The sequence below is a fragment of the Scyliorhinus canicula genome, chromosome 6, assembly GCF_902713615.1.
Source record: "Scyliorhinus canicula chromosome 6, sScyCan1.1, whole genome shotgun sequence".
Classification (NCBI taxonomy): domain Eukaryota; kingdom Metazoa; phylum Chordata; class Chondrichthyes; order Carcharhiniformes; family Scyliorhinidae; genus Scyliorhinus; species Scyliorhinus canicula.
Genome location: NC_052151.1, coordinates 182557443 through 182584923, shown reverse-complemented (window position 1 = coordinate 182584923; position 27481 = coordinate 182557443). Strand labels below are relative to the sequence as shown.

General features: G+C 50.8%; 1 protein-coding gene across 2 annotated transcripts in view; it reads left to right on the top strand.

Annotated features, from left to right (window-relative positions):
- The window catches only part of vit (vitrin), an 88385-nt gene that overhangs the window by 41553 nt on the left and 19351 nt on the right, over positions 1-27481 (top strand). The window contains exons 4-11 of one of the 2 annotated variants that reach the window (XM_038800588.1): positions 1387-1543; positions 3908-4041; positions 8305-8382; positions 10303-10491; positions 13938-13997; positions 14099-14224; positions 23261-23329; positions 24596-24658. In XM_038800588.1, the coding sequence (XP_038656516.1) occupies positions 1387-1543; positions 3908-4041; positions 8305-8382; positions 10303-10491; positions 13938-13997; positions 14099-14224; positions 23261-23329; positions 24596-24658 (876 nt within the window). The remainder of the gene's footprint in view (positions 1-1386; positions 1544-3907; positions 4042-8304; positions 8383-10302; positions 10492-13937; positions 13998-14098; positions 14225-23260; positions 23330-24595; positions 24659-27481) is intronic. The other variant, XM_038800589.1, reaches the window with a different exon arrangement.

Genomic DNA, 27481 nt, shown 5'->3' with positions numbered 1-27481 from the left:
GACTGGACACAGTGTTCAAGGTGGGACTGGCCAGGACTGGACACAGTGTTCAAGGTGGGACTGGCTGGGACTGGACACGGTGTTCAAGGTGGGACTGGCTGGAACTGGACACAGTGTTCAAGGTGGGCCTGACCGGGACTGGACACAGTGTTCAAGGTGGGATTGGCTGGGACTGGACACAGTGTTCAAGGTGGGCCTGACCGGGACTGGACACAGTGTTCAAGGTGGGCCTGACCGGGACTGGACACAGTGTTCAAGGTGGGACTGGCTGGGACTGGACACAGTGTTCAAGGTGGGACTGACCGGGACTGGACACAGTGTTCAAGGTGGGACTGGCCAGGACTGGACACAGTGTTCAAGGTGGGACTGGCCAGGACTGGACACAGTGTTCACAGTGAGACTGGCCAGGACTGGACACAGTGTTCAAGGTGGGACTGGCCTGAACTGGACACAGTGTTCAAGGTGGGACTGGCTGGGACTGGACACAGTGTTCAAGGTGGGACTGGCCTGAACTGGACACAGTGTCCCAGGTGGGCCTGACCGGGACTGGACACAGTGTTCAAGGTGGGACTGGCCTGAACTGGACACAGTTCCAGGTGAGGCAGAGTGTTTTCTGGTTAGCCGTACTGCAGAAGGTAATGATAAATGTTATGCATCAGTGAATAAATCCTGCTGGTGATTGGTCACTTAATATGTGGTGACATCAGCAGTGTGGTCTTCAGTTCTCCATCTGAAATTGTTTGAGCGACATTCCGAATAAAACCTCATCCTGTGGAAGAATCCAGAGTGTGGGATCCTCCATACCGTTTCTCTTTGTGGCAAACTCAAAGATATAACAGTAAACCTTAGCAGTACACTGCGAAGCATAACCACGTGGGGCAGCACGGTAGCATGGTGGTTAGCATCAATGCTTCACAGCTCCAGGGTCCCAGGTTCGATTCCGGCTTGGGTCACTGTCTGTGCGGAGTTTGCACGTCCTCCCCGTGTGTGCGTGGGTTTCCTCTGGGTGCTCCGGTTTCCTCCCACAGTCCAAAGATGTGCGGGTTAGGTGGATTGGCCATGCTAAATTGCCTGTAGTGTCCTAAAAAGTAAGGTTAAGGGGGGGGGTTATTGGGTTACGGGTATAGGGTGGATACGTGGGTTTGAGTAGGGTGATCATGGCTCGGCACAACATCGAGGGCCGAAGGGCCTGTTCTATGCTGTACTGTTCTATGTTCTATGTTCTAAACCAATCCATTGGAAGTCCAGGGCTGCCAACACCCTCTTCGGGCATGGTAGCTGAAGGGCGATGTTTGATTATAATATAAGGCCTAATTTTAATTTCGTGAGTCAATATAATTTAAGTGAGTTAAAATCTCGCCCTAAGTGTCTGTTTTCTATCTCCAGCTGTTCCTCAGATAGACTGTGATATCAGAGCGGGCAAGATAAAGGTGTCCGAATTTGTAGCCCGGTGCCCACCAGGATGTCTGGGCGCGAAGCAGGCCGTGTGGGGCACTGACATCTACGCATCCGTGTCAAGTGTCTGTGGAGCAGCTATTCACAGGTCAACAATTTTTCTGTTTTGTAAACCTGCTTTTTATAACATTTTACTGCTGTCATTTCTCTCCTTGGCGACTATTGGCCACTTGGGCTCATTTTGCTTAGAGTGGCAGAGTACACCAATACAGAAGGAGGCCATTCAGCCCATTTTTCTTGTGCTCCTTTAGTTCACTAGATTGATTCCAGGGCTGAGAGGGTTGTCCCACGAGGAGGGATTGAGTAGAACGGGCCTATGCACTCTGGAGTTTAGAACAAGGTGAGGTGAGTTCATTGCAACAGAAAATTCTTCGATTCTGAGAGCACGTTTCCTCTGGCTGGAGAATTTAGGACTATGGGCATTGGTATAAGAATAAAGGCTTCGCCATTTAGGACTGAAATGGGGAGAAATGTATTCACTCAAAGAGTTGCCGATCTTTGAATTGTCTTCCCAGAGAGCTGTGCATGCTCAGTTGTTAGGTATATTCAAGGAAAGTATTGACAGATTTTTGGATACTAAAGGTTTTGGAGGTAATGTGGGGAAGTAGAGTTGAGTTCACCCATGATGTTATCGAATGGCAGAACAGGCTTGAAGGGCCACACAACATACTCCTGTCTCTGTACCTTATATTGTCACATCCGTTCTCTCTGAAAAAGCTCACTACTTAACCCATTCCTTGGCACTCCCAGAAGGGAAACCAGTAAAACAGGGAAATAAGATTGCTGGTCAGAAGTGTTTTTCCTTCTGGATGTTCCTGTGCTCTCTCTCTCTAAAAGAGTCAGTCACTAATTCCCAAATCTCCTCCACCCGCGTCTGTGCTCTGTGATTTGGAATAGTTGTAATATTCCCAAAGGTTCACTCTGAAATTTCCATGATTAAAAAAGCAAATATCATGAGTGGAGCCTTGATTTCATCAAGGTGGCACAGTGGTTAGCACTGCTGCCTCACAGCCCCAGGGGCCCGGGTTCAATTGCGGCCTTGGGTCACTGTCTGTGTGGAGTTTGCAAGTTCGCCCCGCGTCTGCGCGGGTTTCCTCCGGGTGCTCCGGTTTCCTCCCGCAGTCCAAAGATGAGCAGGTTAGGTGAATTAGCCCTGCTAAATTACCCTTTAGTGCGGTCAAAGGTTAGGTGGGATTATGGGATAGGGCGGGGGAGTGGGTCTAGAAAGGATGCTCTTTTGGAGGGCTGGTGCAGACTCGATGGGCTGAATGGCCTCCTTCTACACTGCAGGAATTCTATGATTCCATTGGATGAATCATTTTTCACCATCCTGTGGTGGTTGAGTTTTAACCGATGGTAGCGTATTGATGTTAATACTAACTTTATTGCTCAAGGGCCATTCAAACCAAACATCAGCAGGACCAGGCTGTGCTGACCTGGTATCATCTCCCAGTAGGTGGAGCTCCAATCTGGAACTCTCTCCCTCAAAAGCTATTGAGGTTGGGGGACAATTTAAAATTTGAACACTGAGATTGATATATTTTTGTTAGGTAAGGGCATTGAAAGTATTGAATGGCAGAACAGAAATGAGGGGCTGAATGGTTGCCTCCTATTCCTGTGATTATGCACTTGGAAATTTGGTCCAACTCACTAACACCTCCCTATTTCTGCAATTCCTTTCAACCCACCAAAATCCCTGCATTCCTCCAATTCTGGCCTCGTGCACTTTCTCAATTGTAATTGCTCCGACTTTGGGAACCACGGAGGGGGATTCTCCGGTCTGCAGCCGTGTTTCCCTGAGCGGTGCATCCTCGCCGGCACCCTCTGTTTCAGCAGCCGGCCAATGGGATTTCCCATTGTGGGTACCCCACGCCGTCGGGAAGCCTCCGGGCGTGAGTGCACTGCCAGCGGAGCGGTGGATCGCACCGACAAGGAATAGGGGCTGGTTTAGCACAGTGGGCTAAATCGCTGGCTTGTAATGCAGGACACAGCCAGCAACGCGGGTTCAATTCCCGTACCAGCCTCCCCGAACAGGCGTCGGAACATGGCGACCAGGGGCTTTTCACAGTAACTTCATTGAAGCCTACTCTGTGACAATAAGTGATTATTATTCCGCAGCATGTCTTCGGATTCCTTTTGGCCTCTGTAATTCACTCCTAAACCTCTTTATTTCTCTCTCCTTTGAGACCCTCCCGTAGAGTTGAAAACTTTAACCACGTTTTTGGACCCTGATCTTAATATCTCCTTATTTGATTCAGTTTCAAATTTAATCTGATAACGCTCAGGCCAGAGTGATGGGAGTCGGGGAATGCGGTGATGTGGGGGGAGTGCAGAGACCTCAGATTGTTGCAGGGCTGTAGAGGGGGTTACAGAGACAGGGATGGGATTGAGAATGAGGATGGTAATTATCTGGGGAGCAGGGAGATATTATTTAGCCCATTTTCTGTCGCAGTGGTGTCATCGACAACAGTGGAGGAAAGATTCACGTGCGGAAGGTGCCCAGCAGCTCCAGTTACAAAGGGACTTTCTCCTATGGCCTTCGATCGCTGTCGCTCCCCAGGTGGAGAGAGTCTTTCGTCGTGTCAGGTAATCATTCCCAATCTTCACATTAATTTTGCAAGCTCAGATAGAAAGGCTTGCTTGTTCCATGTTACACTTGATTTTGTGATTTGGCTGTATTGGTATGAGAATTAGGGTAGGGTGTGTGGTCAGTTGTTGCAGCTAAGAAGCGCCTGTAATAAAATCTCACTCAGGAGGAGAGCAGAGCATGATGTAGTGTTATCAGGGTGTTATTGTAATTTACCGACTGACCACTAGGAGTCTCATTAGTATATATAAGAGAATGTTAGAGTCAGATGATCTCAGAATGACTGAAGAGCTGTAAAAGAGAGGTTGCTTGTGCATGATCATACTGTTATTCATCTGTTGTTTTGTATACAGCTGACCCTCAGTTAATCTTAATAAATCATTTATAGCTTTAGCTACAAATGTTCTTGTAATATAAATCAGGCCATCCAACAAGAACATTACATGGTACCAGCATTGGATGGTTTTAAACACTGAGAAAAAAAATCTATCAGCCTGCCACGAGGTTCACAGAGATCTGAAGATTTTGCAGAATGCAAGGATGAACAACATGGAGTTGTTGAAGCCACCAAAGAGACTCAGATTTCACGGTGATGTGGACAGCAACCGACGTGTGTTTAATCAGGAATTTAATCTGCTTCTTACTGCAGTAAATTTAGGAGATCAATCAGAGGCGATGCTCCTAACAGCGGCAGAGCCCGAAGCAAATGAAATGAAAATCGCTTATTGTCACAAGTAGGCTTCAAATGAAGTTACTGTGAAAAGCCCCTAGTCGCCACATTCCACCGCCTGTTCGAGGAGGCTGGTTGCTGTGTTTAATACGTTAAAATTTGCAAACGATGAAGATAGTAAAAATTTTAACGCAGTAATTCAAAGATTTGATGCTCATTGCAACCCCAGAAAGGATGATATTTATGAACGCTATGTGCTTAGATCACGTTTACAGAAAACAGAAAGGTCCCATAGATTATTTCATCACTGATTTAAAGTTAAAAGCTAAAATCTGTAATTTTTCAGTGGTGGAATCTTCCATGATTCAGGACCAGATTGTGTTTGGTGTGAATGAAAATAAGCTGAGGGAATAGGTTTAATTCCAGCCTTGGATGACTGTCTGTGTGGAGTTTGCACCTTCTTCACGTGTCTGCGTGGGTTTAGCAGAGGAGCTCCCTTTAAGATTAACTATTACCTGAGCTATCCCTTTGTACTAACATTTCCTGCCAGATATAAGGTGGCCTTAATGAGCACTTTGTACACTATAACTAATTTGTAATCAAACTAACCCTCCCTACTCAACAAAATTAAAAAAAATAAATTTAGAGTACCCAATTATTTTTTTCCAATTAAGAGGCAATTTAGCATGGCCAATCCACCTACTCTGCACATCTTTGGGTTGTGGGGGTGAAACCCACGCAGGCACGTGGAGAATGTGCAAACTCCACACGGACAGTGACCCGGGGCCGGGAATGAACCCGGGTCCTTGGCGCCATGAGGCAGCAGTGCTAACCACTGCGCCACTGCGCTGTCCATCTACTCAACTAAATAATTGAGGATGCCAGGTCTGGTTGGATGTATGATGTGGAGATGCCGGGTTGGATTGGGGTGGGCACAGTGAGAAGTCTTACAACGCTAGGTTAAAGTCCAACAGGTTTATTGGAATCACTAGCTTTTGGAGCGTAGTTCCTTCCTCAGATAAGGGAAGAGGTAGGTTCCCCAATCACATATATAGACAAAGCCACTGATGCAAGATGATACTTTGAATGAGAGTCGTTGCAGGTAATTAAGTCTTTGCAGGTCCAGATGGAGCGACTGGAGAGAGGGATAATCACAGGTTAAAGGGGTGTGAATTGTCTCAAGCCAGGACAGTTGGTAGGATTTCACAAGCCCAGGCCAGATGGTGGGGGGTAAATGTAGTGAGAGATCCTGGTTGAGGCCGTACTCACGTGTGCGGAACTTGGCTATCAGTTTCTGCTCGGCAATTCTGCGTTGTCGCGCGTCCTGAAGGTTGCCTTGGGCAACCATTACCCAAAGATCAGAGGCTGAATGCCTCTTCACTGCTCAAGTGTTCCCCGACTGGAAGGGAACTTCCTGGTTGGAGGTATTCCTGGAGGTTACATCACATGACCTCTTGCCTCCAGCCACTTTGCCCGATCAAACAGTGTTTTGTCCATCTTCATTATACAATGGGCAGCACGGTAGCATTGTGGATAGCACAATTGCTTCACAGCTCCAGGGTCCCAGGTTCGATTCCTGGCTTGGGTCACTGTCTGTGCGGAGTCTGCACATCCTCCCCGTGTGTGCGTGGGTTTCCTCCGGGTGCTCCGGTTTCCTCCCACAGTCCAAAGATGTGCAGGTTAGGTGGATTGGCCTCCTTCTGCACTGTAAATTCTATGATAATCTATGATTATCTTATTATAACTAATAAACAAAAGGCGTCAAATGAAATGATTTGTGCCTGGATGTTTTTGCTCAGAGTAGTATTCGCAGATTAACCTTTTTAATTCCCGGAGATCCCTGGGAAAATTGGGAGGGTTGGTAATCTGACAAATAATCCTTGGACACGGGTTTGATGTCTCTGTCAAAATCAAAATCCTTGTCACCGCTTTTGTCTATGCAATGAGATGTTAAACTGAGGCACTTTCTACTCTCTCAGGTGAATGTAAAAGATCCCATGGGGTGAAACGAAGAAGAGCAGCAAGTTCTCCCCAGTGCCCTGCCTAATATTTGTTGTGTTGCTCACCCTGGGGTAACACGGATTGCACACGATGCAATTAACCGATTAAGTATACACCAAACTAAGGCATTGGTTCAATATGAGATTTATTGAACTCTAGTAACAGAACACACAACTGCCTGTGGGTTGACTCTCCACTGCCCTAAGTAACTAAAGCTAACTATCTAGACCAGGCTAGCTCTGATTCACGTGTAGGAGGTGTTGAATGATTTGTACACCCTGACTGTCACTATAGATATCACCAGTGGGAAGAGGCAGAGTGCTGATGCCTCGTGTGTTTTATAGGTGGAAGATCCCCTTTGGCTCCGTCTTGTCATTGGTCGTGTTCTGTTCTGTATATTGATTGGCTCACCTGGGTGTCTGTCACTGCCTGTTTTTACCTCATGATGTGCGTGGGTGCATATTATGACAATATCTATCCGCCAATCAACACAGCAAAATCAGGTTCACTGTGTTCACTCCCACAACATCAGGGAGAACTCCCCTGCTCTTTTTCAAACAGTGCCCTGGATTGTTATACATCCATCTGAGACAACAAACAGGGGGCTCAGGTTAATGACTCTGCTGCTGCTGCTGCACTACAGCAGCAACACTCCCTCAGTGCTGCACTGCAGCAGCAGCACTCCCTCAGTGCTGCACTGGAGCAGCAGCACTCCCTCAGTGCTGCACTGCAGCACTCCCTCAGTGCTGCACTGGAGCAGCAGTACTCCCTCAGTGCTGCACTGCAGCACTCCCTCAGTGCTGCACTGGATCAGCAGCACTCCCTCAGTGCTGCACTACAGCAGCAGCACTTCCTCAATGCTGCATTGCAGCAGCAGCACTCCTTCAGTGCTGCACTGGAGAGACTGCACTCCCTCAGTGCTGCACTGGAGCAGCAGCACTCCCTCAGTGCTGCACTGCAGCAGCAGCACTCCCTCAATGCTGCACTGCAGCAGCGGCACTCCCTCAGTGCTGCACTGCAGCAGCAGCACTCCTTCAGTGCTGCACTGCAGCAGCAGCACTCCTTCAGTGCTGCACTGCAGCAGCAGCACTCCTTCAGTGCTGCACTGGAGAGACTGCACTCCCTCAGTGCTGCACTGGAGCAGCAGCACTCCCTCAGTGCTGCACTGCAGCAGCGGCACTCCCTCAGTGCTGCACTGCAGCAGCAGCACTCCCTCAATGCTGCACTGGAGCAGCAGCACTCCCTCAATGCTGCACTCGAGCAGCAGCACTCCCTCAATGCTGCACTGCAGCAGCAACATTCCCTCAGTGCTGCACTGGAGCAGCGGCAGCACGTTTGACAGTGTAGGGCTCCCTCAGTGCTGCACTGGAGCAGCAGCATCTTTGACAGTGCAGCACTCCCTCAGATTTTAATTTTTGTGCTCAAATTTCTGGATTGGCATGAAGCCAAAAGTTTCTCGGCTCGGAGGTGAGATTACCACCCAGAGAGCAACGGCAGACACCCAGACACAACCTGAGCTACTCTCAATGTACCAACTGTCATATCCCTCAAGCAGACTTTAACCAAACATTCCTTCTGCCTATTCCTCTAGGAACCAAACAACAGAAAGGAATGACATATCCATCAATCCTTGAATTTCTGCCTTCGAGAACCTCGAGAATCAGGATTGGTAAATATTTTGGCATGAAACTGGTGGCCTGGGACCTGAACAACAAGTTCTGTGCTATGCATTGTACCAGTTAAACACACTCCTTTATACTTCATTTATATAATCCCACTAAGGAAGGTGCCCCGATGCTGGCCAGAGTACCATCCCAGAATGGCACTGAGGCAAAGAGATCAGCCTATTTACTACTTCCCCAATGGATTGAACACAGATATAATGGGCGCGATTCTCCGCAAATGCGGAGAGTCGTAAAGGCTGCCGTGAAACTGGCCGTGTTTCACGGCAGCCTCCGCGCCCCCTCCCGGGACCCGATTCTCCCCCCGGGCGGGGCTAGCAGCGCGGCCCCGTGAAGCACGGCATCGCAGGCTTAGCGACCGTCGCTAAGCCCGCGCGCCAAGGGTCACGGCGGCTGACGTACACGTAGACGTCAGCCGCGCATGTGCGGATTGGATGGCTCCAACCCACGCATGCGCAGATGACGTCATCACGCATATGCGTCAAACCCGCGCATGCGTGGGCCGTCATGCCCCTCAGCCGTCCCGCGGACTGATCGGTAGGCACCGATCGCGGGCCCATGCCACCCTTGGGACGGCCGTGGTGCGTTGTCCGGAACGGCACTTTGCGGCCATTTTCACGAACGGTGAGAGCAGGTGTGATCGCGTTCATGAAAACGGCCGTAAAGGCCTGGGAACTCGGCCCATCGGCTAGGGGAGAATCGCTGTTCGCCGTAAAAAACGGCGAGCAGCGATTCGTGTCGTAGGGCGGCCGTGGGGGGGATGGGAGAATAGCGGGAGGTCGGGAAAAATGTCGGGAAGGCCCTCCCGCTATTCTCCGACCCGTCGTGGGCAGCGGAGAACTGCGCCCAATGTGTTGTCACAAAATCACTAAAATATCAATGGATGCAATATTTCAGGCAGGATAGAGCTCATCAGTCAGTCCTGGTCTGTGTTGAGAGAGCTGCATGTGGACTGGGTGAGTGTGGGATATGTATGGGGAGGATAGTTCAGTCTCCCTGTGCATAGAAATCAAGGAAATAGCATCCATGTTTCCCACTTCTGATCATTACCCTGTGCTCTGGTGTTAGCATGATGGGCTAAATGGCCTACTGTTCTACTATAAAATGATAAGACATAAGAGCAGGAGTAAACCATTCGGCCCATTGAGTCTGTTCTGCCAGTCAATGAGGTCCCAATTCATCTGATGTGATAATCCTCAACTCCACATTCCCATTTTACCCCCATATTCCTTGATTCCCTTACTGATTACCTTGTACGCTATGTTCAGTTCTGGCCAGTCCCACCTTGATGGGGAGGGGGAATATTTATGTGATGGGGAGGGGGAATATTTATGTGATGGGGAGGGGGAATATTTATGTGATGGGGAGGGGGAATATTTATGTGATGGGGAGTGGGAATATTTATGTGATGGGGAGGGGGAATATTTATGTGATGGGGAGGGGGAATATTTATGTGATGGGGAGGGGGAATATTTATGTGATGGGAAGGGGGAATATTTATGTGATGGGGAGGGGGAATATTTATGTGATGGGGAGTGGGAATATTTATGTGATGGGGAGGGGGAATATTTATGTGATGGGGGTGGGAATATTAATGTGATGGGGAGGGGGGATATTTATGTGATGGGGAGGGGGAATATTTATGTGATGTGGAGGGGGAATATTTATGTGATGGGGAGGGGGAATATTTATGTGATGGGGAGGGGGAATATTTATGTGATGGCAGGGAGGGGGAATATTTATGTGATGGCAGGGTGGGGGACGCGAGGGGGGGGGGGGGGGGGGGGGGGGGGGGGGGTCATTTGTAAAGGCCATGAGGGGAAAAGGCCTTTTTGGTTATACCTGACTTTGCAAAAAAGGACAATATGAATCTGTTCCTTTTCTGGGGAATGGGGTATTTTACACAGGGAAGCTGAAGACCACCAGTCCCACTTCCACAGTCACAACTCCCGAACCAACCAGCAGTACGACCACAAGACAAGTGGTACGTGAAGCCACCACCACCAAACGTCTTGAGCCAAGGACCATCGCACCAAGGAGAACGTCAGAGCAGCCTGCCCCCACTCAGCCATTCATGTTTGAACTGAGGGACGCAGGTTAGTGGCCTTGGGGTAATGGTTCAGGACGTCTGTCACTGCTTTAGAGGATGGCTGAGGATCTTGAAGGAAAGTTGGCCAAGAGCTAGAATATGTCCATCCAATGCCTGGGCTCTGATGGTAGCCTGGTGGAGTATTGTTAATGGAAGGTGATCAGTTATTGCCATTTCCTCTTGGAGCAAGATCAAGGACCCAAGCAAAGATTAGGAAGTTGTGGATCCCAGGGTATTCATTTCACAATCATTTTGTACTGTGTTGGATTCGACACAGGGTCACAGGTCAGAGGTTGGATCATCTACCTCTGAAACCGTCCAGCCTATGAGTAACCACAGTTAGTACCAAAGGCATGTGACTGATTTTCACTTGTAAATTATTCAGCAGTAGAATTGGTAGCACCGCCCCCTCTGAGTCAGAAGGTTGTGAGTTTAAATACTGCTCGGGAGAGCTGAGCACACAATCCAGACTGACATCCAGTGCAGTGCTGAGGGAGTGCTAGACCAGTGTTTTTCAAACTTTTTTTCCGGGGACCCATTTTTACCAACCGACCAACCTTCGGGACCCAACCCCGCCGTCTTTCGCGACCCACGCTGGCCGACCGTGACCCAGGCTGGCCGACCTTCGCGATCCACGCCGGCTGACCTGCGCGACCCACCATTTTCTCTTACCTTGTTTGTTGCTGACAAAAATGGAGGAAATGGTTTTGGCTCCCTTTGACCCCAATGGTCCCTTTGTCCCTTTGGATCCCGAACTTGTACGAAAAAAGGCTGCGGCCGTATTTTTAAAAAATTTGTCCGCACTGCGCATGCGTGCCTGATCATCAGTGCGCATGCGCATAGTTTTGCGCATGCGCACCGATGCTCGGGCATGCATGCGCAGTGCGGACAAATTTTTAAAATATGTTCGTGGCCATTTTGAAAGCTGCTTGCAGCCGGCATAGTTAAAAGCCGGCTGCTGCGGCTGTTGCACGGGGATTTGTGCTATCGGGAGCGCCGTGATCAACGGCTCTGTGACCCTCCCGACACCTGCCTGCCACCCACCTGTGGGTCCCAAGTTTGACAATGCCTGTGCTAGACTGTCAGAGATGTTGGCCGGCATTCTCCTGCAGTCGCGATTCACGTTTACCGCCGGCCGCGTAACCTTCGCCCATGGGTTTCCTGGCAGGGGTGTCTCCAATGGGAAATCCCGTTGACAAGCAGGGGGGAATATAAAATCCCGAGAAACACGTGGCTCAGAGGAGATATTCCACAGCCACAACTCCCAAACCAGCCAGCAGTACGACCAAACGGCAGGCTGGAACATCTCAGCCAGTGGTACGTGAAGCCACCACCACCAAACATCTTGAGCCAAGGACCATCGCACCAAGCAGAACGTCAGGGCAGCCCGCCCTGCGGCTGTAAAATAAATCCCATGGCCGCTGAAGAAGCTGCTGCTATTCAATTGGAGTGTCGGCTATTATTGAAACTGTTTCTGTGATACTAGTTAGGAAGATGTGGTTGGAAAGTGATGTCCCGTAGAATCCTGGATTTATAATTTAAGGATATGCCATCTTGCTCTAGACCTTTTCTATTTATCATAGAATCATAGAATCTATGGCACGGAGACAGGTCCTTCGCCCCAAACTGGTCCATGCCAACAAAAAGCCCATTTGCCTGCAATTGGCCCATATCCCTCTAAACCTTTCTTATCCATGTATCTGTCCAAATGCCTTTTCAATGTTGTCACTGTCCCTGCCTCAGCCACTTCCTCCGGCAGCTCATTCCACATTCGTACCACCCTCTGTGTAAAGAAAGTTGCTCCTCAGGTTCCCATTAATTCATTCCCCTCTTAACTTAAACCTATGCCCTCTAAATCTCGATTCCCCAATCCTGGGGGAAAAGGCTGAGTGTGTTCACCCTCCCCACGCCTCTCATGATCTTCTACACCTCTATAAGATCACCCCTCAGTCTCCGACGCTCCAAAGAAAAAGTGCTGGCCTGCCCAATCTCTCCCTATAACTCAGTCCCTTGAGTCCTGGCAACATCCTTATAAATCCTTCAGCGCTCTCTCCAGTTTAATAACATCTTTCTTATAGCAAGGCCACCAAAACTGAACACAATACTCCAGGTGCGGCCTCACCAATGTCCTGTACAACTACAACATAACTCCCCAACTTCTATACTCAATACTGATGAAGGCCTGCATGCCAAAAGCCTTCTTCACTGCCGTATCTACCTGTGCTCCACCTTTAGAGAACCGTGCGCCTGAACTCCAATGCCCCTCTGTTCCACGATCCTCCCTAAGGTCCTACCATTCACTGTGAAAGTCCTACCTTATCCTATTAACTCTTTTGATCATCACTTGGATCACCCCTTAATCTTCTGCATTCAAAGCAATACAAGTCTAGTCCATGCAACCTGTCCTCATAATGTAACCCTTTTAGTTCTGGTATCATTCCGGTGAATCTATACCCTCTGTACCCTCTCCGAGGTCCATATGTCCTTCCTGAGGTGCAGTATCCAGACTGATCGCAGTACGCTAACCGGTGTATACAGGATATAGGTCACAGTAACAGTCGGACTAGTCCATGTTAGTGTACAGCTCCAGGGTCCCAGGTTCGATTCCTGCTTGGGTCACTGTCTGTGCGGAGTCTGCACATGCTCCCCATGTCTGCGTGGGTTTCCTCCGGGTGCTCTGGTTTCCTCCCACAGTACAAAGATGTGCAGGTTAAGTGGATTGGCCATGATAAATTGCCCTTAGTGTCCCAAATTTGCTCTTAGTGTTGGGTGGGGTTACTGGGTTATGGGGATAGGGTGGAGGTGTTGACCTTGGGTAGGGTGCTCTTTCCAGGAGCCGGTGCAGACTCGATGGGCCGAATGGCCTCCTTCTGCACTGTAAATTCTATGTCTATGTCTATATGCTCCACATGTGACACACTCTCGTCTTCTCCCATCTTTTCATCTAATTCTACCATCGTAACCCTCCATTCCCTTTTCCCTTGTAAGTTTGTGCAGCACCCCCTTCGACACTATTCGTTCCATCCACCACCTATCCTTAGAGACCCATACTGACAATCCTTTCCTGATATATATATATACTCGCACTTTCCTTGTATAATATTTTGTAAATCTTCTCTGCATTCTCTCCTGCACCTCAATATCCTTTTTATGATATGGCTACCAGACGTGTACTGATTAATCTTAAGTGTTACACCCACCTATTTGGCCCCTGAGATAAAGCCAACAATGTATTCACTCTTCTGATTACTGTTGGTGCCATATCTACTGGTTTTTAATGAATTGTGTCAATTCCAGGTCACTTTCTGTCTCCATGTCTCTGAGGGCAGCAATCGGGTAGGCCGCTACTCAAATTACTGAGGCAGTCTTTTTGAAAATGGGTGTTGCTTTAGGTTTGTGTATGAAAGCCGTAATAAAAAATGCTGACTAACAGGGTGGCGTTTTCCTTTCCAGCATTCCGAGGACCAGCCATGTCTGAGTTCCCCAACAGGGACTATCCTCCGCCACACGCAGGTACCTGGCTCGCTCACACCTACCGAAGTTCCGCTCCTCCTTTATCCAATTTGCGCGGGATCGCACTGTGTAACGCTAACCCCTGCTTTTGTCACCACCAGGAGTACACCGCCAGAAGCCAGCCATCGCGGTGCAGAGGATGGGCAGTTTGGGCGCTAGCCTTGGTACGTTCGGCCCTCACACTTTAACAGCACGCTGGACAACTTCGTGCTTCTGCTACTCCAGAGGTCCTTTTGTTTTCTTTTATTGCTCTCTTTCTCATCTTTCTCTCTCTTATTTTAAATCCTGAATTCCCTCTTTCTTTCTTTCACCTTGTTCCACTCTCCCTTCTTTTCTGATTACAGCCCAGTTGAACTCTAGTGACTGTTATGCTATCGCGTCGTTACTGCGAAGTCTTGATCTATGAACAACCACCCTCAGGGGACACAACTCTTTCACATCCAACTTTTACCAGACAGGACATGACCAAGTTCTGGGTGGCTGAGGTGGTTGAGTGAGCCACTGGTGTGTATTCTCCAATCTCCCTTGCCGAATTCACTCCTCTGTTTCTGTTCCACAGGCCGCACACAGCCGCAACACCCCCCGGCAAGAGGCCATCACTCGGTGAAACCAGCCAGGCCATTCCGCCACCAAGGCGGGGTCATAGCTGAACTCAACCTATCAAACCTACCTGCATTTCCTACGTTACAGAGCACTTTACAACCTTATTGGTTGGAAAGCGCTTTGGCCTGTTCTGAGGTCTGGATAGGCGCTACAGAAATGCAAGTCTTTCTTTCTGTTCAGCTTTCCACACTCTCAGCTTTCTTTCTACCATCTGCAAGTTCCCCTCCAAGTCACACTCTATCCTGACTTGGAAATATATATCCTTCTGTGTCGCTGGGCCAGAATCCTGAAGCTCACACCCTAACAGCACATGGATGTACCTACACCTCATAGATTGCAGCCATCAGCCATTCACCACCACCTTCTCAAAGGCAATTAGGGATGGACAACAAATGCTGACTGACCTAGTCAGCGAAGCCCATATCCTCGAATGAAAAACATTGTTGAACTGGTTGCAGGGCAGTTCCGTCATTGTCAGGAGATGCTGTTTGTGGCAGATAAACCCTGGATCATTACCACTGAGAAAATAACTCGTTTTTCAAATCGTTCTCATGCTTTGAATCCTTAATTATTCTTGTGATAAAATGGAGCCTGTGTATTTGCCTATAGTTGTGTGGAGGTTTTGTAATTTCGAGTGTTTCAAAGGTCAGGCCAATGGTGGAGCAGTTGAGTGGTCAGGCGGGGTAATCGGGTCAGGCGGGGTAATGGGGTCAGGCGGGGTAATCGGGTCAGGCGGGGTAATCGGGTCAGGCGGGGTAATGGGGTCAGGCGGGGTAATCGGGTCAGGCGGGGTAATCGGGTCAGGCGGGGTAATCGGGTCAGGCGGGGTAATCGGGCCAGGCGGGGTAATCGGGTCAGGCGGGGTAATGGGGTCAGGCGGGGTAATGGGGTCAGGCGGGGTAATCGGGTCAGGCGGGGTAATGGGGTCAGGCGGGGTAATGGGGTCAGTCGGGGTAATCGGGTCAGGCGGGGTAATCGGGTCAGGCGGGGTAATCGGTCAGGCGGGGTAATCGGGTCAGGCGGGGTAATCGGGCCAGGCGGGGTAATCGGGTCAGGCGGGGTAATCGGGTCAGGCGGGGTAATCGGGCCAGGCGGGGTAATGGGGTCAGGCGGGGTAATCGGGTCAGGCGGGGTAATCGGGTCAGGCGGGGTAATCGGGTCAGGCGCGGTAATCGGGTCAGGCGGGGTAATCGGGTCAGGTGGGGTAATCGGGTCAGGCGGGGTAATGGGGTCAGGCGGGGTAATCGGGCCAGGCGGGGTAATCGGGCCAGGCGGGGTAATCAGGTCAGGCACGGTAATCGGGTCAGGTGGGGTAATCGGGTCAGGCGGGGTAATCGGGTCAGGCGGGGTAATCGGGTCAGGTGGGGTAATCGGGTCAGGCGGGGTAATCGGGTCAGGCGGGGTAATCGGGTCAGGTGGGGTAATCGGGTCAGGCGGGGTAATCGGGTCAGGCGGGGTAATCGGGTCAGGCGGGGTAATCGGGTCAGGTGGGGTAATCGGGTCAGGCGGGGTAATCGGGTCAGGCGGGGTAATCGGGTCAGGCGGGGTAATCGGGTCAGGCGGGGTAATCGGGTCAAGCGGGGTAATCGGGTCAGGCACGGTAATCGGGTCAGGTGGGGTAATCGGGTCAGGCGGGGTAATCGGGTCAGGCGGGGTAATCGGGTCAGGTGGGGTAATCGGGTCAGGCGGGGTAATCGGGTCAGGCGGGGTAATCGGGTCAGGCGGGGTAATCGGGCCAGGCGGGGTAATCGGGTCAGGCGGGGTAATCGGGTCAGGCGGGGTAATGGGGTCAGGCGGGGTAATGGGGTCAGGCGGGGTAATCGGGTCAGGCGGGGTAATCGGGCCAGGCGGGGTAATCGGGTCAGGCGGGGTAATGGGGTCAGGCGGGGTAATCGGGTCAGGCGGGGTAATCGGGTCAGGCGGGGTAATCGGGTCAGGCGGGGTAATCGGGCCAGGCGGGGTAATCGGGTCAGTCGGGGTAATCGGGCCAGGCGGGGTAATGGGGTCAGGCGGGGTAATCGGGTCAGGCGGGGTAATCGGGTCAGGCGGGGTAATCGGGTCAGGCGGGGTAATCGGGTCAGGCGGGGTAATCGGGTCAGGCGGGGTAATCGGGCCAGTCGGGGTAATCGGGTCAGGCGGGGTAATGGGGTCGGGCGGGGTAATCGGGCCAGGTGGGGTAATCGGGTCAGGCGGGGTAATCAGGTCAGGCGGGGTAATCGGGTCAGGCGGGGTAATCGGGTCAGGCGGGGTAATCGGGCCAGGTGGGGTAATGGGGTCAGGCGGGGTAATCGGGTCAGACGGGGTAATGGGGTCAGGCGGGGTAATCGGGTCAGGCGGGGTAATGGGGTCAGGCGGGGTAATCGGGCCAGTCGGGGTAATCGGGCCAGGCGGGGTAATCGGGTCAGTCGGGGTAATCGGGCCAGGCGGGGTAATGGGGTCAGGCGGGGTAATGGGGTCAGGCGGGGTAATCGGGTCAGGCGGGGTAATCGGGTCAGGCGGGGTAATCGGGTCAGGCGGGGTAATGGGGTCAGGCGGGGTAATCGGGTCAGGCGGGGTAATGGGGTCAGGCGGGGTAATGGGGCCAGGCGGGGTAATGGGGTCAGGCGGGGTAATCGGGTCAGGCGGGGTAATGGGGTCAGGCGGGGTAATCGGGCCAGGCGGGGTAATCGGGTCAGGCGGGGTAATCGGGTCAGGCGGGGTAATCGGGTCAGGCGGGGTAATGGGGTCAGGCGGGGTAATCGGGTCAGGCGGGGTAATCGGGTCAGGCGGGGTAATGGGGTCAGGCGGGGTAATGGGGTCAGGCGGGGTAATCGGGTCAGGCGCGGTAATCGGGTCAGGCGGGGTAATGGGGTCAGGCGGGGTAATGGGGTCAGGCGGGGTAATCGGGTCAGGCGGGGTAATCGGGTCAGGCGGGGTAATCGGGTCAGGCGGGGTAATGGGGCCAGGCGGGGTAATGGGGTCAGGCGGGGTAATCGGGTCAGGCGGGGTAATCGGGTCAGGCGGGGTAATGGGGCCAGGCGGGGTAATCGGGTCAGGCAGGGTAATGGGGTCAGGCGGGGTAATGGGGTCAGGTGGGGTAATAGGGTCAGGCAGGGTAATGGGGTCAGGCGGGGTAATCGGGCCAGGCGGGGTAATCGGGTCAGGCGGGGTAATCGGGTCAGGCGGGGTAATGGGGTCAGGCGGGGTAATGGGGTCAGGCGGGGTAATCGGGTCAGGCGGGGTAATCGGGTCAGGCGGGGTAATCGGGTCAGGCGGGGTAATCGGGTCAGGCGGGGTAATCGGGTCAGGCGGGGTAATCGGGTCAGGCGGGGTAATCGGGCCAGGCGGGGTAATGGGGTCAGGCGGGGGTAATGGGGTCAGGTGGGGTAATCGGGTCAGGCGGGGTAATCGGGTCAGGCGGGGTAATCGGGCCAGGCGGGGTAATCGGGTCAGGCGGGGTAATCGGGCCAGGCGAGGTAATGGGGTCAGGCGGGGTAATCGGGTCTGGTTGGGAGATAGTCAGGTTGGTTCTGGTCGGGTGGTAGTCAGGTGGTCGGGATGGTGCATGGAGGTATTGGTCGAGTCTGGCTGGGGTTGCTTGGGTATTTGGAAGGGGTAGTCAGGTCTGGTGGGTAGTCAGATCTGATCAGGGATGGGGCAACACGGTGGCGCAGTGGGTTAGCCCTGCTGCCTCATGGCGCTGAGGTCCCAGGTTCAATCCCGGCTCTGGGTCACTGTCCATGAGGAGTTTGCACGTTCTCCCCGTGTTTGCGTGGGTTTCGCCCCCACAACCCAAAGATGTGCAGGGTAGGTGGATTGACCGCACTAAATTGTCCCTTAATTGGAAAAAATGAATTGGGTACTCTAAATTTATTTTAAAAAGGGATGTAGTTGGGTGGCCAGAAGATGGTCAGCTTTGGTTTGGGGGGATAGACAGTTGGTCGGGGGCGGGGGAAGGGGGTAGTCGGGTGGTCGATGGTGTGGGGGATGTTGGATGATTGTGGGTAGTCGGGAGAAGGTTAGTTGGGGGGGAGCGTCAGAGGGGTATTCAGAGTTGGGTGGTCGGGGGGGGATGAATGGGTGAGGCAGTGGTCAGTCATGTAGTATTCCAGGAGTTAGACTAGGGTTTAATTTGTCTAACATTGCCTGGATAACTACCCAACTAAGTACCAGGAAACAGGCAATGAAGACTCCCCGGACCCCAACTCAAAGTTGGAGACATTCCTTCATGATTCCGGGTAACAGGGGGATTACCGTCAGAAGTTGAAACTTCCCAGGCAATTCCCATGGAAACCCGCACATCAGACTTTCCACAGGGTCCTGATGCATATCTTGGTCATACACCCAATTCCGGAGGTAGGAAGATTGGTCTGATTAATCTGTTTCATCTTAAATGGACTGTAGTTCCTGGCTACAGAGTCAACAAAGTCATGGAATCAAAGACAATGAAGGGATGATTATTGTGTGTATTGCATGTGATGTGATAGTTGTTGAGATGTATAACCAGTTCTAAGTGGTCATATTTTAACTGGGATAAATTAAATCACATCATGAAAAAAAAATGAAATGAAAATCGCTTATTGTCACGAGTAGGCTTCAAATGAAGTTACTGTGAAAAGCCCCTAGTCACCACATTCCAGCGCCTGTTCGGGGAGGCTGGCCCGGGAATTGAACCGTGCTGCTGGCCTGTCATGGTCTGCTTTCAAAGCCAGCGATTTAGCCCTGCCATGCATTTTCAGTTCTTCTTGAGGGAAGATGTTGTGAATATCTAGTTCATAATTCTCACGTCTAGAGTACAACTTCTGGTTTTATGAATTAAAGTGTTCAATGTAAGATAAATAGATGTGTCTGATTGAGCAACTGATCCATAATCCCTGAAGCAAATGCAGATGAAACAAGCCCTTGTGAATTACAGCTAGCCTATGCTTATATCAGAGTGTTTCTCACCGAAAGCAGTGGCAGGTTTGATCTGGTGCAGGCTGCAGATCACCGAGTCGGGGGAGCAAAAGGAGTTGAGTGTTAGTCAGGGCTGAACCTTTAGCAGAGAAAAGACTAACTTTATTGTTCATCTTGAGGGATGCGGGTGGAAGTTCATGCTCAGTTTGGAGACCGAGTCTTTGAGAGGAAAGAGGCTGAAGGGATCAAGTGATATGGGGGGAAGGCAGGATCAAGGTATTGAACTTGATGATCAGCCGTGATCATAAAGAATGGGGGAGCAGGCTCGAAGGCTGAATGGCCTCCTGCTTCTATTTTGAGGGCTTAAGTGGGTGCAGACTATATGGGCCGAATGGCCTCCTTCTGCACTGTATGTTCTATGACATGCCTATGACAATATCCCTCATAGTGAAAACCAACTTAGAGACCGCAGTGAAGCCTGAGTTACAGCTGCTAAGCCCACCTTTCAGAGTAGATGTTGGAGGATCACTTAGCCAAAAGTTAATGGAAGGATCCCCATTAAATTTCAAAACCTTGGAGAATAGTTGGAATATTGAGGAGAAAATAAAGTGAATTCCGGATGCCTGTGACATACCTTTGGCAGGAATAGCGGGGGGGGGGGGGGGGGGGGGGTCAGTGGACTGTGTGTGGGAGGGTGGGGGGTGTTAAAAGTAAAACTGGATTCTATAAAATGTAGTTACAAACTACAGTGCTAAATTAGTAATACTGCTTTCTTTTTATTTATATATGCACAATAAAGGTTTTGTAAAGTGAAATTTTCTGGCATAAATTCTTTCAGTGAATCAATAGTTGTTCAATTTTCTGTTTAAATATTAATGACCCCCCATCTTCATCCCAATGGCCTTTTTCAAGCGGGTGAATAAGGTTATTTCGGGCTCTCTGTGGGTGGGTAAAACCCCGCGAGTGAAGAAAGTGTTGTTGGAGCGCAGTCGGGGGGAGGGTGGGTTGGTGCTGCCGAACTTCTGCAGTTACTACTGGGTGTCTAATATAACCATGATTAGGAAGTGGGTAGTGGGAGAGGGGTCAGTGTGGGTGCGAATGGAGGCAGCGCCATGTAAAGACACAAGTTTGGGAGCACTGATAACGGTACCTCTCCCGTTCATCGCCAGCCCGCTACTCCACAAGTCCGGTGGCGGTGGCGACCCTGAGAATCTGGGGGCAATGGAGGAGATATAAGAGAGTGGAGGGAGCATCGGCTTGGACCCCGATTTATAATAACCATCGGTTTGTACCGGGCTGGATGGTGGGTTCCGGAGATGGCAAAGGGCAGGAATTAGAAGGATGGGCGTTCTATTTATAGACGGCAGCTTCCCCAGCTTGAAAGCCTCGGAGGATAAATTTGAATTGCCAGTGGGGAACGGGTTTAGGTATCTGCAGGTGTGAGACTTCCTGAGAAAGCAGGTTCCGGCCTTTCTGCTGCTGCTGCTGCCACGGGTGATACAGGACAGAGTGGTCTCCAGTACCTGGGTGGGAGAGGGGAAGGTATCGGACATCTACCAAGAACTTATGGAATCGGAGGAAACTCCAGTGGGGGAGCTAAAAGGCAAGTGGGAAGATAAGCTGGGGGGGGGGGGGGGGGGGGGGGGAGACAGAGGTGGGTCTGTGGGTGGATGCCTGAAGCAGGATTAACACATCCTCATCATGCGCCAGGCTTAGCCTGATACAATTCAAGTTAGTCCACTGGGCACTTTTTTTTATATAAATGTTTTTATTGGGTTTTTGAACAAAGTATATTTACCGTTATGTACACAGAATAAGATATATATATATATATATATATATATAGAAGAGAAGAGCACACACAAACATGCCACAAAAAGAATAAACATAAAATAAAATAATCGGGTATTATACACCGGCTCAACAGCAGCAACTCTGTACAATTGGCAATATTATTTTTGACACATAAGTAGGCATCTGTTTGTGTGTGTGTGTGTGTGTGTGTGTGTGTGTGGGTAGGGGGGGGGGGGGGGGGGGGGACTGGGGAGGTAGATATACATTTGGGTGCCGGATAAACAATTACAGAGGGCAATACGCGAGTGGGTCTGGTGCTAGTGTTGTCGCTTGCTTCTCCCGGATGGATTTCACTGCCGTTGTCATCTCGCATTCACCTCCGCTTCAGCCGTTCATCCCGTCATCCATTTGGCATCGAGGCCGGCGTGGAGAAGAAAGCCACGCGCATGACGGTGGCCCGGATGAGCCGGTTTTTCGGGCTAGAGGATAGGTGTGCGAGGTGCGCAGAAAGTCCAGCAAATCATGTCCACATATTTTGGGCGTGCCCAGAGCTCGGAGGGTTCTGACAGGGGTTTGCTCAGGCAATGTCCACAGTACTCAAACACGGGTGGTGCCGAGTCCGGAGGTGGCAATCTTTGGAGTGTCGGAAGAGCCAGGAGATCAGGGGGCGAAAGAGGCCAACGTCCTGGTCTTTGCCTCCCTGGTAGCCCGGAGACGGATCTTATTAATGTGGAGGGACTCAAAGCCCCCGAGTGTGGAGACCTGGGTTAGTGACACGGCTGGGTTTCAGTCTCGAGAAAATAAAGTTCGCCTTAAGAGGGTCAATGTTAGGGTTCAACTGGAGGTGGCAGCCGTTCATCGACTTTCTCGGGGAAAATTAAAATGTCAGCAGAAGCAGAATTCCGAAGGGGTGGGGTAGGAGGGGGGAGACTGTTGCTCTATTGGTGGGTGGGGTGAAGACTGTGATGGGGGTGGAAATGTTTATTGTGCCATGTTTATGTCGCTGTTATTATTATAAAAATTGCAAATATCATAATACAAATATTTAAAAATATAAATATATTCATGGTTCCTAAAGGTGTTGCAACAAGAGACCCAGATAGGGGGCAGGATTCTCCCATCGCGCGGCTAAGTGTTGACGCCGGTGTAAAAACGGGATTCACACATCCCGGGAAAGGAAACCATGTGAACTGCCTCGCCACCCCCTTCCCTCCCCACCCCATCCCACCCCGCCCGCAATCAGAGGGCCAGGGAGATGAGAATTCCCGATCAGCACAGCGCTGATCTCAGGGTCAGCTGGGCGCTGCGGGGTCTGCGCATGCGCAGTGGCTTTCTTCCCCGTGCCGGCCCCGATGCCAAATGGCGTAGGGCTACAGGAGCCGGCGCGGAAGAAAGGAGGCCTGCCGATTGGTGGGCCCCGATCACGGGCCAGGCTACAACGGAGGTCCCCCTTGGGGTCGGACCCCCCTCCCCACCCCCCCCCCCCCCCCCCCCCCCCCCCCCGGACCCTTCAACACCGCGGTCCCGCCGGCGCCGTTCTAACATGCTCTGAGCCGGCGGGAACTCGGCGTCGGGATTTTGCTACGGCCGCTCGGCCAATTCGGGCCGTAGAATCGAGCGGGGGGGGGAGACGTAGAGCAGCCCCCGACCGGCACCCACGGCAACCATTCTGCGGAGAATCATGTCCAGCGTCGGAGCAGCGTGGCGCGATTCGCGTGGCGCCCTAGGGAATCTCCGACCCGGGGGGGGGGGGGGCCGGAGAATCCTGCCCCAAGTGTGTGACAGACACAACGGAGTTGGTTTTATTTCAGTTTAGCAGACTGTAATTTGCTTCATTGTGGAAATACTCTTCTATTCCTTATTTTATCACAGGTCTGTGTTTTGAATTGATTGTGGGAGGGACAGTGGGTGTGGGAATATCTCTTAATTTCTAATCTGTTTGATATCAGCGGAATGACATCTAAACCAGCTTCGCTTCTCTGTATCTGCAGCAGCTAACGGTGAGCTCGCAGCTGACCCAGCGTACACCTGGATGGACGTGGAGACCTACGACACTCCAGGTCAGAGATTCACACATCCTGGGGAAGGAAACCATGTGAACTGCCTCGCAACCCATCTCCCTTCCCCCTCACCACCCCATCCCGCCCGCAATCAGAGGATCAGGGAGAGAGATGAGAATTCCTGTTGGTTCCACCTGTTCTTGGCCAGAAATATGGCACAGAACCATGGAAATTGTCACCAAGTTTCAGCCTCTCAATCAGAAAGGAGACCATTCAGCCCATCAGGACTGAACCGGCAATTTGTTACAGCTAGCCAATTCGTCCCACTCTTCTACTCTTTCCCCACCGCTCTGCAAATGTTTCCTCTTCCTGAAACTATCCGATTCCCTTTTTCATAGAATCATAGAATGTACAGTGCAGAAGGAGGCCATTCAGCCCATCAAGTCTGCACCGGCCCTTGGAAAGAACACCCTATCCCCTAACCCAACCCAACCTAACCTTTTTGGACACTAAAGGCAATGTATCATGGCCAATCCACCTAACCTGCACATCTTTGGGCTGTGGGAGGAAACCGGAGCACCCGGAGGAAACCCACGCACACACGGGGAGAACGTGCAGTCTCCGCACAGACAGTGACCCAAGCCGGAATCGAACCTGGGACCCTGGAGCTGTGAAGCAACTGTGCTAATCACTATGCCACCGTGCTGCCCATTCTGATAGCTATTACTGAACAGTGAGGCAGCGCTTCCTGGATCATAACAACTCACGATTCAAAATGATTTATTTTCATCTCCCTTCTGGTTCTTTTACTGATTACCTTGTGGCCATGTCCTCTGATTATCTGCTGTCCTGCCAGGGAAAGGAAGTTCCTCCTTGTTTACTCTCTGAATGCCCCTCCTGATTTTGGACATCTCCATCACCTCACCCTTAACCTTCTCCGCTGTGAGGAGAAGAATCTCAGCTTCACCAATCCCTCCACGTTAATGACGTCCTCGTGGTCGACATTCCTCCAGTAAATGTGTACAAACTGGAGAAAGAGTTGTTTTTTACATAGCTGCCGGGGGGGGGGGGGGGGGGGGGGGGGGGGCGGCTAGATTTGGCGTTGTTCTACTCCTGCATTTTCACCCTGGGTGACCATTCAATGCAGGTAAGTGTGGGTTTCAGGGTGTGTGAGGTCTGGGGTGGCATCGTTGATTTGTGTCACACCCAAGATCTTTTGAGGACCCGTGCACCAAATGGGTTGAATCTCCCACGGGGGTTGGAGAGGATCTTGACAGAGGCTCAGTGCAACTACTGCTGCACTTAAAGTGTGTTTCTGCTCCCTAGGTTACAGCTCTAAGCCTGGGCTCTCAGACTATGAGAAGTGGATCGTCAGCCTTGGGGAGAGCAGTAAGTGCATTTGGTCTTTTCCCTCTGGAGATGCTTATTAAAGAGAGTCTAAAGTTAGCTTGGAACAGGAGCATGGCAAGTAGGCCACACCGCTTGACTTGCTCCCTTTCCATGACCACCTTGGCCCGATTTTCGGAATGAAGAGAAATGGGCTCGTTTGGAGGAAAACCCAAGGCGGCCCGGTGGCGCAGTGGTTAGCACTATTGCCTCAGGTGCTGAGATCCCGGGTTCGATCCCGGGTCACTGCCCGTGTGGAGTTTGCATATTCTCCGCGTGTTCGTGTGGGTTTCGCCCCCACAACCTAAAAGATGTGCAGGGTAGGTAGATTGGCCATGCTAAATTGTCCCTTAATTGGAAAAAAATAATTGGGTACTCTAAATTTATGGGAAAAAAATAGGAGGAAAATCCAGCCCCCGGGTGAAGTGCTGACTGAAATTTTCCCTCAGGATTTTCCACTGCCTCGGTGCTTTCAGGTTGATATCCTTATATCCCTCACTCTTTTTCATATCCTTTCATTTTCATTATGAATGGAGACACCAACCACAAAGACTACAATGGTTGATGATCTGAACCAATTGTATGAATATTTGCTGGTCTTCCCCTTGTAAGTATGTGGAATAATGATCACTCTGTACTGTACTAGATTGTGGGGATTTGTTGCATCTTGTGGTTCAATGTAAAATATCCTCTTAGAACTAATTTATGTTTAGTTTTGGGGTTAAAGAATCCTTAACTGGCTTCTGCAAAGGTGTAAGCAGGTCTGACATCCGAGAAAAAGACATTAGAATATGTCATTGGTGCCTGTGGTATAATTGGAGTTGAGGGAGATGTGTTTTGGTGCGGGCCCGGACGTAATAAGAAAATCCTATCCTATAATTTCATTGGCTGTATGAACCATCACTACAATGAAGGTGCCACTTTACCATGTTTTCATCCTCTTCTCTCTCATTCTCTAGTTTGTCGTTTACTGCCTTTCCTTGTGTAAACAGAGGCACCAAGTTTGATAATAGCTCTGGATTCACAGTGTTGCAACCCAAGGGCCCCCAGCCCCCATCACAGGGGTATTGGGGGCTCTTCTCCCCTGCCCCCCCCCCCCCCCCCCCCCCACCCTAGCCAGCATTCCACCTCCCCCTGACATTATCATTGGCTCTGCCCCATTAACGTCTGCACACACCCCCCCCCCCCCCCCCTCCCCCAACCACACATATAGGCACTCCTCTCCTTGTGATTTCTACTATGGCCCGCTCCTGGCATTGTCCCATTGCACAGGTTGGCACTGCTCCCTCCCGGGGGCTATACATACCTCTCTGCACCCCCACAGGAGTCCCCTTGACTGCCATACATCTGGCCAAATCCTGTGGTAAACTTCGCCCACTTGCGTCACGTCAGCGAGGTGTGAATATTTAGTTGGGAGGATGATGTGGTTGGGTAATCCCGCTAATAACATTTTAAATTGATTGAAATATATTCAAATGAGGTTCACTCCTTTTGTGGGTGTGAATCTCATACCGTCGCTGGTGAAGGGTGGGGAAAATCGGGAAACGTGATCTGCCCGATGAGAATCGCGTTTCCTTATTCTCGTGAGATTTTGCGCCTGCATTGCCAATCATACTGCTTGCTCAAAATTGCCCTGATATCTCCCCACAATGCAACACTTCCAGAGTATCACACTGAAAGTGTCTGGCTGGACTAAGTACTCAAGTCTCGGGCGTTGGAAATTGAATCTGCTACCTTCTGGCTCACAGAGAGAATGGGAGCACGAGAGAGAGAGAGAGAGAGCAGCCACTGACCCATAGCTGACACCTAAAAGGATTTTGAATGTAAAAGCAAGGTGGTGACACTGAAGTCATAGGTTAGGCCACCATTGGAGTGCTTCAGTGTTTTAAGCACAGTGACCTTCTGCAGGCAGTTGAGATCATTAGCACATTGATCAGTTGGTTACATTTCCTGCCTGATGATTAACACGGCACTGAAATTTCGGAGGACAATTGACCCAGATAGATACACCCAGGGAGCATGGTTCAGAGAATAGACATTAATCTGGTAGTTTAGCACTAACTCACATGCTGCAGGCTGAGAGCTGAGGATCGTGATATTGTTCTCTTCATGAAATAGTGAGGATCACAAATGAGACTGAGTTCTAGAAGCAGTTAGTTTTCATTTATTAAGTTTTGTCAATTTATTTGGATAGTGTATGAATAATTAATTTAATGAAACATAGAGACAACGTTTCCACTTGTGGTGAGACAGAAACTAGACGCCATGAATACAAGACTGTCACTAATAAATCCAATCAGGAATTCAGGAAAACCTCTTTACCCGGAAAGTGGTGACATTGTGGTACTCACTGTGGCGATATGCATGAACACATCAATGTCTATAGTTGTTTATCAATGTATATAGTTATTGGTATGACCTCTGACCAGCAGGTGGCGATAGAGATCCACAATGTGCCTTGAGACACGCGGTAGTTGGTTGTAAGTCATACAACAGAATACTCGCACTTCTCCAGGAGAATTCACTGAATTAATCAACTGTTTTATAGTTATCTTTCCACACGTTTGTTGATAAATCATCCTTCTAGTTAAATAACTAGATGATCTGTGTACATCATTACCACAGTCATAAATCAGAACACAACACTCACTACCACAAACAGTGCAAATAGCACTTATGGGGAAGTTAGGTAAACACTGAGGGAGAAAGGAATAGAAGGATATGTTGATAGTGTGAGGTGAAGGTTGGGAGGAGGCTCATGTGGAGCGGAAACACTGGCTTAGACCAGCTGGGGCAAAATGGTCTGTTCCAGTGTTGGAAATTCTC